The sequence below is a fragment of the Hippocampus zosterae genome, chromosome 18 (genome assembly GCF_025434085.1).
Source record: "Hippocampus zosterae strain Florida chromosome 18, ASM2543408v3, whole genome shotgun sequence".
NCBI lineage: Eukaryota > Metazoa > Chordata > Actinopteri > Syngnathiformes > Syngnathidae > Hippocampus > Hippocampus zosterae.
The window spans coordinates 7659321-7667500 of NC_067468.1; the positions used below are offsets into that span (position 1 = coordinate 7659321).

Consider the following 8180-nt stretch of genomic DNA (forward strand, 5'->3'; position numbering starts at 1 on the left):
AGACAAACAGAAAATGACGAGACAAAGACACAATTGAACTATGTCCTATATCCATTTATTTATGGAAATACTGTCCTGTTGTAATACAATGAACAAATATGCACCCCATGAACAATGACAATTGCCCTTTAACAAACATCACTGGGTTCATGAACAGGCACGGTAAAACAAAACCTGAAACGTCAATACAGCGTTCAACGGAAAGAATGTCAGAGGCATCAACAATAGTATCAGTTATTAAAAGAACACACTGAATGTTTGACTGGATTCTTGCAGAATAAAGTTGAAACAAAACTTTCTTTAATACTCTTGCCACCCCGACCTTACTGGTGTGAGTAAAAGACAAATAATATAATTCGACCTCAACCTCGCACAGCTTATCAGCTTTCTCAAACAGGCAGTCAGTCTTAGCATGCTTTGTTTCAGTCAAAGGAAGTAAAATGTTATCACTGGCCAATGGCACATCTCCAAAATTTAATTTTTTCTGAAAAATATGCTGAATGCATTTTTTTTCATTGAACAGCGATGTTACGCAACAGAGATTTGAATAATGGCAGATCACTTGACATGATTTCCATCCATCCATTTATTCTCACTCGCATTTATCCAGTTCAAGGTTGCGGGAAGCTGGAGAGGGAATTGAACCCAGACTTCCCGCGCAGAAGTCAAGACATGAAATCACAAGACCACCACAGCAGCGGGTACAGGTGATTTCCACCATAACATTTTTTTTTTTATGGTTCAAGAAGGATGGTATATGTGAAGCATCTTACCATTGCATAATGACTCAAACGTCAACAACGAAAAGATGCAAAAACAAAAATCATCGAGTGACACATTTATATTTCTCCATCTTAGTCGGGCTACTTATTGGTCCGTGGAAGCACAAAATGTCTGCCTGTATAATCAACGTGCCCTTTCCTCCACAATGTTTCATGGAAATGGCGTCCTGCAGTACGTTCACCTTTGCACTCCATATAAAGAAAAAAGATTTTAAAGAGTCTTTTCATGCTTAAAGGGGAAGCCAAGCCCCAAATTTTCCTTACAATAATAAGTTACATGCAGATGAGTGGAAGTGCAGACAACATACAACTGTGAATACAATTTTTGGGGTGCTTTTCCCTTTAAAATATCCAGTTTGAAGGATAATGCAGACAGCAGCCGAGCGCTTGCAGCCGCCACCGTAAAAACATTGCAAATCCCGCTGATTTTTCAAATGCGTATGGATCATCGCCCCCCCCAAAAAAATCCTTGCCCCGTTCTTGTTTCTCAAATATCCACAGTCATATTTGTTTTTCATAATGGTCCAGGATTCATGATTTCAAGCGCGTACATGTATTTTGAGGATATGTACTCCATCACTGAAACTTATCAGTCATTCGTCTGTTCTTCAGTCTATTACAACTTAATAGACTTTTATTCCCCTTCCACTCCCAAATTCTTTTCATATCCTACTGCTCGCTGTCATACCTCTGGAGCGCGTCCTCCAGCTTGGATGTGATTTTCTGGAAGAAGCCAATCTGCTGCCTGAGGTGGTGCTGCATCTGCGCTCGGAAGTCTCGTACGCGTGTGCGGTGGAAGTGCTGGATCTCGGCCAGCGTGGCGCACGAGATGATGTTGCAGCGGTCATGGAGCTCGCCCTCCTGCGCAGGACAGTCCTTCACTTTGGTCAGCGCACCTTAAGACAAGATGGAGAAGAGTGTTCCTTTTTATCCCTTGGTGCAACGGCCAGAAACTTTGATTTGGTTAAGACAATAATTGACGTCACTGTTTTCATGTGGACTGAATCTACGAGGAAATGAAAAAATATGTGCTTGGCTTTAAAAGAAGAGAGAGACGGAAGGATACATTTGAAGGAAAAACTCATAAAGTGGCATTTCAAACAATAGTGGAAACATATGAATCAAACTGAATTATTTATTTCGAAATTAGCGGTTTCTGTTCAAGGAGCTAGCTTCACAACAGTTGGCCAAAAATTAAGTTTGCCCTGAAATATGTTCTGTCCAGAAGTTTTGCAACAGGAAAATAGGGAGCTAGCTTAGCGGCAGCTAGCTCAGCATAAGCTAGCCGTGAAGCAACTCAATCTGGTCAACCTTGTCTACCATCCAATTTACAAGTCAACTTTTTTCGTCTGGAGGCGTAACAACTGGAAGACATTAAATATAGTAGCACTGTTACAAAAAGAAAATACCTGTTCACCGTCAATAGCTAGCAAGAGCTTTCAGTTCCGCATCTTAACACCAGCTAGCCAATAGCCATGAAGCAGCTCCACTCTAGCTAGAAATGAGCTGTTTTTACAACGGCACCAGCATAAAAAAAAAAAAAAGAAAAGAAAAGCAAAAGAGTTGCACCCTAGACGTACTTCCTTACCCTGTGCTGAGTAATGCCTTAAAGTGTCTAGTGACTCAATTTTTAAGGGGGGGAAGTACAATATTTTTGGCAGACGTGAAGGATGGAAAACAGAAGAGGAACTGTGGAGCTAAGTGCGAACTAGAAGAAATCACAAGCGAGCTCAAGCTCAGTTTGCATGCTGACCTTTGTGACCTGGTGTTGCAAGTGGAAGAGCGGATGATCATTTTCCACACACGCAAACGATATCTATACAAGTACATGGAAATAACTTGGACTTTGCACCCTTGGGTGCCACACCGATTACCGCCGGTCAGCTGAACGGTGTTCTTTGTACCGTTGGCTGGTGGGAAACGACTATCGCTTCGCTTTAAATTAGAGTAGCAGGAGGAAGAAGGAAAGAAGAGAGAAAAAAAGTGGGAGGAGGGGAAAACTAATCCAAAGACTGTTCTATTTTGCATTCCTGCAGTCCCAGGGCAACATTGGACAAGAGGCCCAGGAATCTGGCCTCATTCAAATCAGATGTTAGGATTTGGACCTGTGGATTGATGTTACATTTAGGTCTATAGAGTTTGACAAGCTGCATGTTGTGATGTATTCTCAATATTGCTCAGCAAGACTAGAGATCCTAATATCACAGATATGTTGTTATTTGCGAAGCAAATATTTCATTCTTTTTTTTTTTTTTTAAATCATGATAAAACCCATCCGTCATTCGTTGGAACTAGGTGGTCGGAAAAAGTGAAGACTTTTCAGTTGTGTAAATGAGCTCATCAACGCTCCGCAGTGGATGTTGCTCAAAAACACCAAAAAGGAGAAATGTCTGATTTTCATCCAATTGCCACTTTTGGTCGATGAATCAACATGATGACATCAGTTTTCTTTAAATGCAGCTTCCGAATTAGGACACCACTCTCGAAAGTTCTGAACCACAGCGGATGGCCTTAGATGCTTCTTCACCTTTGAATGTCAACTAGTTTGTCGAGGCGATCACCACAACCCCACAAGACAAGACTGCAGCGTTATCAGCCCCAACTTACAAACTGTTTTAATTTACAATCAAGCTTTCAAAGTTCAAAACAGTTGTTACACGGACAATACGCTGCTCCCATGACTCCTCAAGTCTGTATTATCTGCCGATTACTGTTTTACATTGGCAAACATCTGCGCTCTTCTGAGTAATCTTCCGTCTGAATTGTCGAGTTCGATAAACGTACGCTCGTTTCTCTACTTGGCAGCATAGACGGCAGGAATAACAAGAGTGCACATTCCTGGACTTAAATGAGGTCAACATCTGTAATCGGCTGTTGAACGTTTTGGGAGAAAGTATAAGAAAATGTGTTATCCGCCACAAAGGCTAGGAAGCATTATCAGTCACAGGAGACTGCTGGCGTTCAGGGTGCAATTGTATCTAGCGGAGAGCGATGAGTGCGCTATAGAAAGAGGGCCTCTAGGTTTGGCAAACGTCATGACTTTGCATGCCAGTGGAGGCTCCCGCCTCCCATACGGCAGGGAACCGACAAGCTAACTCCTGTTTGTTGTGCTTGTCGTGTGTTTTCAAGAAACTCCCTTCAGGCTCTTTCAAGTATCCAGGATATATATACTTAAAGAAAAAAAACTTTTCTCAATGTGGGTATCAGTTTTCTCCTCACACTGACTTTGCAATTCCATCAAGTGAAAACAGATGAAAACAGCGCTTGGTTAGGGGTTGCAGGGTTTGTGAGTGTTGCCTATAAATTGTTTCATAGACGAATAATGAAGGTGGAGGGCCAGATGGCGCTCAGCTCATTACAGTACCATTCATTTCTATTTTGGTTCCGTTACAAGAGTCATTTGTACTGCGATTATTCTACAGACTCTTAATTTGGTCTGACCGCTGGGGCCCCGAACAAATTTAGTTTCGGGTAACCATGTGATACAAATCGAGTGCCTAACATACAGGACTTCATCTCAACAGATTTGCGAGAAAACATGAAGTTTCAATCTTGTCATCCCGGCATACTACAAGCACCAAAAAAAAGCACAAAACGTTGGGGGAAAAAATGTGGCAACATTGAAAGTCTAATATAATTTTTGGATTGATGTCAGATCGGAATTATGAAGATTTCCACCACTTGCGAGTTTAATCAACACCCAACGTCTAAAAATGATTCTTGTGTTCACTGAGCCAATTTCAAAGGAGACGTATTTATTCATGCCAAGCACTGTTTGTTGACTTAAAGACTTGCAGGCCTTGTTTCAGTTGTTTTATATTACGGATTGCAAGGTCATATCATTCTCAAGACCGGACTGCTGAGTCTCGACAGCCACCTCCACGGGAAGAATAGAATGTGATGTTTTGTGGGTTCACCAAAAGATCAGTATGTGGTTAACATTAACAATAAAATAATATCAAAAAATGTCACTTTTTCAATTTTTTTTTTTTTGCAAATTTTTTTGTGGTAAGGGTCAGAAAATATCCGACCCGGCCATCGCACTTTTTAGAACCAGTTCTTTGCGCTACCAGCCATATTAGAAGGAGCTATGCATGTGTGGAGTGGAACCAGACGCGTTGCTATGCTTTGTGTGGTTGACAAGAGAATGCGATATTCAAGAAGTGTCATTTAACAAACACGATGAGTCACAAAAAAGCGAGAAATGTCTTCAAAGCCGCCTGCCGCGCGGCCTTGTGCTGGAAGAGCAAGTGATGACCCGAGATAAGCTAGACCATGTGGGAGAACTTGGTGTGTTCTATTCAGAATCGAACATTGAAAAATTTTTTTTTTCTTCTAACCTTTCTGCACATGGATGATGTCAGGAAAGTTGGCCAGGTGTCCTCTGTAGAGATCCAGCAGATCGGAAATGGGGTCCAGGTCCTGGCGCGGCTGATCTGCAAAATAATCCCCTATGGCCTCGTAGGCGTCACCGGTATAAGAGATGGCTTTATTCAGACCGCCTGAGTAGGCCTGCTGGTCCAGCTCAAATGCCTGTGCGAGAAGTTTGAAGGATTGTCCGACCTTGTGGTATTCCTTCTTGAATCCTGACATCTGCTTGCGCGCAAAGTCATTGATGGTGGTGTTGACGACCACAATGTTCTCATCCATCCTTTTGGTGAAGGATTTGAAGCCTTCGATCTTGCTCTCCACTTCCTGAAGATCGAGCGGAACGGTGGGCGTGCTTGATGGGAAGAAAGCGATTTGGGTTTTAGGACTCGCGCTATATTCTTACTCGCATCTTTTGGATGCACTTTTAGCAGGAATTTGTTGTAAATTTTGCCGAAAGCAACATATAACTAAAGCAGATGCTAACGCAAGAGTGCTATGTCAAGCTAGCAGCAAAGCTCTTCATACCTGATCGTGAGGAAGAAATTAGCCCCGACTAGCTCATCCCTCTCTGCCTTCCTCTTGCCCTGTTTCCAGGCCTTTTCGTCTGTCCCGCACGTGAGGAAATGCTGGAAGACGTCGCAGCGGGCCAGCACAGGGTGGCTGGTCATATGGTTCATCCACCAAATAAGACCTTTCCTTCGCTTGGAGATGAAGTCTTCCTCAAAGCGGCCGGTGGCCTGCTTCTCCGGCAGGTGTGGCACCGAGATGACCGGGAAACGCTCCACCAGCCGAGCGTACAGCCAGTCGAAGTGTTTGTACCTGTAAGGGAGGAGGAAAAAGGTGGGTGTGAGTAATCATAAGTGTATAATGACAGATTTTTTTTTTTTTACTCATCTCACTGGTCAAATACGTTTGAGCCATTGAGACACTGTGCATAAAATGGCTGTCAATCCAAAATGCTAAACGCTGTATTTTGAAATCATTATTTTAGCTCGAATGCGAGGCGGAGGTGCTATCAAACCCACAGTGACCATGTTATTTCATTGTCGAAATAACATCGGGGCCATTATGTAAAAGAATTTATTCAAACCGCTGACAATCTGACTAATAAATTCTGACTTTCAATTTTTTTTTTTTTGCAAAGGACAGAGATTTCCTAGGGAATGTTTTGCGACTATGTCATATGCGTGTGGAGTTCTGCCAAAATTCACTGGGAAAATCTGGCTGTGAATTCCTGAAACTAAAAGTGATTCGAGTTCACACAAGTGCCAGGTCTTCTTCGAGAAGTTTGTTCATGACCTGTATTCCACGCAGACCTTTTAGGATAGTAAAATAGGAGGACATACAGTTCTAGCACGAGCCCTGCCACTTTGTTGAGGGATGACTAATTTGGCAAAGGAAACGCCTTTCAAATTTTGGTGATGTTAAGATAAATAGCACCAGGAGTCTGGCTTCGAGGCAATCAGCGTAATAACACTTGTCAACAAGGAAGTACCGTGCAAACTGTCACATCGACAATTTTTGACTAGCCTCACTTAGAAGACAGAAAAATAGCAGGGAAGCTGGCAAAATAGCGATGTAAACCTGTCATAGATGAAGTCATGGTCACAAATGAAAACCCCACGTTAGACTGAAGCCGCAATAACCAAACCGCAAAGTAGCAAAAGGGAAGACTGTTAGTTCGGTGAAGAAAAAAAAAAAAGACAAAGAAACAATGGAGAAAAGTGCACTGGGGAATTTGAGAGGAAGCGCGCTATTCCTGAGGCCACACTTGGCTCTGCCTTTGTCATTTGTTGGGAACAACAAGGGGACTAGGCCACAATAAACCGCATGAACTTCATCGGTTAAATGGTGAGAGGAAGTGGAGAGAAAAAAAAAGAAGAGTTTCTTACCTGCGGTTGACTTGAACATTGGTGTGAGTTGGTGTCAAGCCATAGGACATGTAGCTCTTCATGCCTTTGAACTTAGTCTGCTTGGTTGGGTCATCAATGGTGCACGTAAAGGGGTACGGATCATCCTGCCATTCGGGTCCATGCTTGCCCATCACCACGCAGATCCTGTCCCCATCTTTGACAAAAGCAGCCGCCTCCCCTAGAAGGAAGGCCTCTCCTCCAGACTTGACGAAAGTGGAGAACCGGTTCAGGTTCCTCCCCACTGTGGCTGAGCTCTTAGCTTGAGGTTGCAGGGAGCTACTGCGCCTGGCCGGCAGCGTGGTGGTCACCGGGTACAAGGAAGCGGGCGAGGTGCCCAGACTCCTCGGGGCCTCCGTGGCCGGGGAACTGTCATCCCAGTCGTCGTCCCAGTCGTCATCGCTCCCCTGGCTGGTGTGGAAGCTGCCCCCACCGCTGCCAACACTCCCAGCCTCGGGTCCTCGCTGGGGATAGGAGGCATGGGTGGGGGTCCCAACTTTGGGGGAGGAGAACCCGTTGTTGTTGTTGGAGCTGATGCGGTCCCTGATGATCTCCACGTAGGAGGCTGGGATGAGGCCGACGTCCCCTCTGCTGTTCTTGCCCTCCAACCAACCCTCCAGCTCCTCCTCGCTGAACAGACTCACCAGCTCGTTCTCGCTAATGGAGATCTCCCCTGGGTTTTCCGAATGGAAGTCGTACAACACCCTGGCCTTCAGCGCCATTCTCACACCAAGGTTCCTTCTCTCTCTTTGAACTGCTCAACAACCACCGAACATTCCCAACAGAGTGATCTTGGGGGTAACCCGATTGAGTTTGCGACGCAGACAAAAACCTTTCTGTAATCCGTGCGTTGAACCGGGGGGGAAAAAGTAGAGCAGAAACCTTATCAGATATCCGACAACTCCCTCGTAAGATCTAAGCAGCTCCTGCTTTAAAGATCATTCGCTTTCCACGCGTAACTTCATCCACACGGCGAACGAAAAAAAAACAGACTGACGTCCGATTGACGTCTTGAAAAACGCTGACAGACCAACGTTAGCTGTGAGGCTACTTAATTTTACCGAACGACCCCCCCAAAAAAGGGTTGAAGGGCTTCACTTTTTTCCCCCCCTCCTCT

General features: G+C 44.3%; 1 protein-coding gene across 1 annotated transcript in view; it reads right to left on the reverse strand.

Annotated features, from left to right (window-relative positions):
* Window positions 1-33: 33 nt before the first annotated feature.
* LOC127591279 (sorting nexin-18-like) overlaps window positions 34-8180 on the reverse strand; it is an 8497-nt gene continuing 350 nt past the window's right edge. Inside the window, exons 1-4 of the mRNA XM_052051255.1 lie at window positions 7046-8180; window positions 5679-5972; window positions 5123-5505; window positions 34-1678 (exon numbers count right to left, since the gene is read on the reverse strand). The exon at window positions 7046-8180 is cut by the window's right edge and continues 350 nt beyond it. Coding sequence (XP_051907215.1) covers window positions 1452-1678; window positions 5123-5505; window positions 5679-5972; window positions 7046-7785 — 1644 coding nt within the window. The 5' untranslated portion in view covers window positions 7786-8180 and the 3' untranslated portion in view covers window positions 34-1451. The remainder of the gene's footprint in view (window positions 1679-5122; window positions 5506-5678; window positions 5973-7045) is intronic.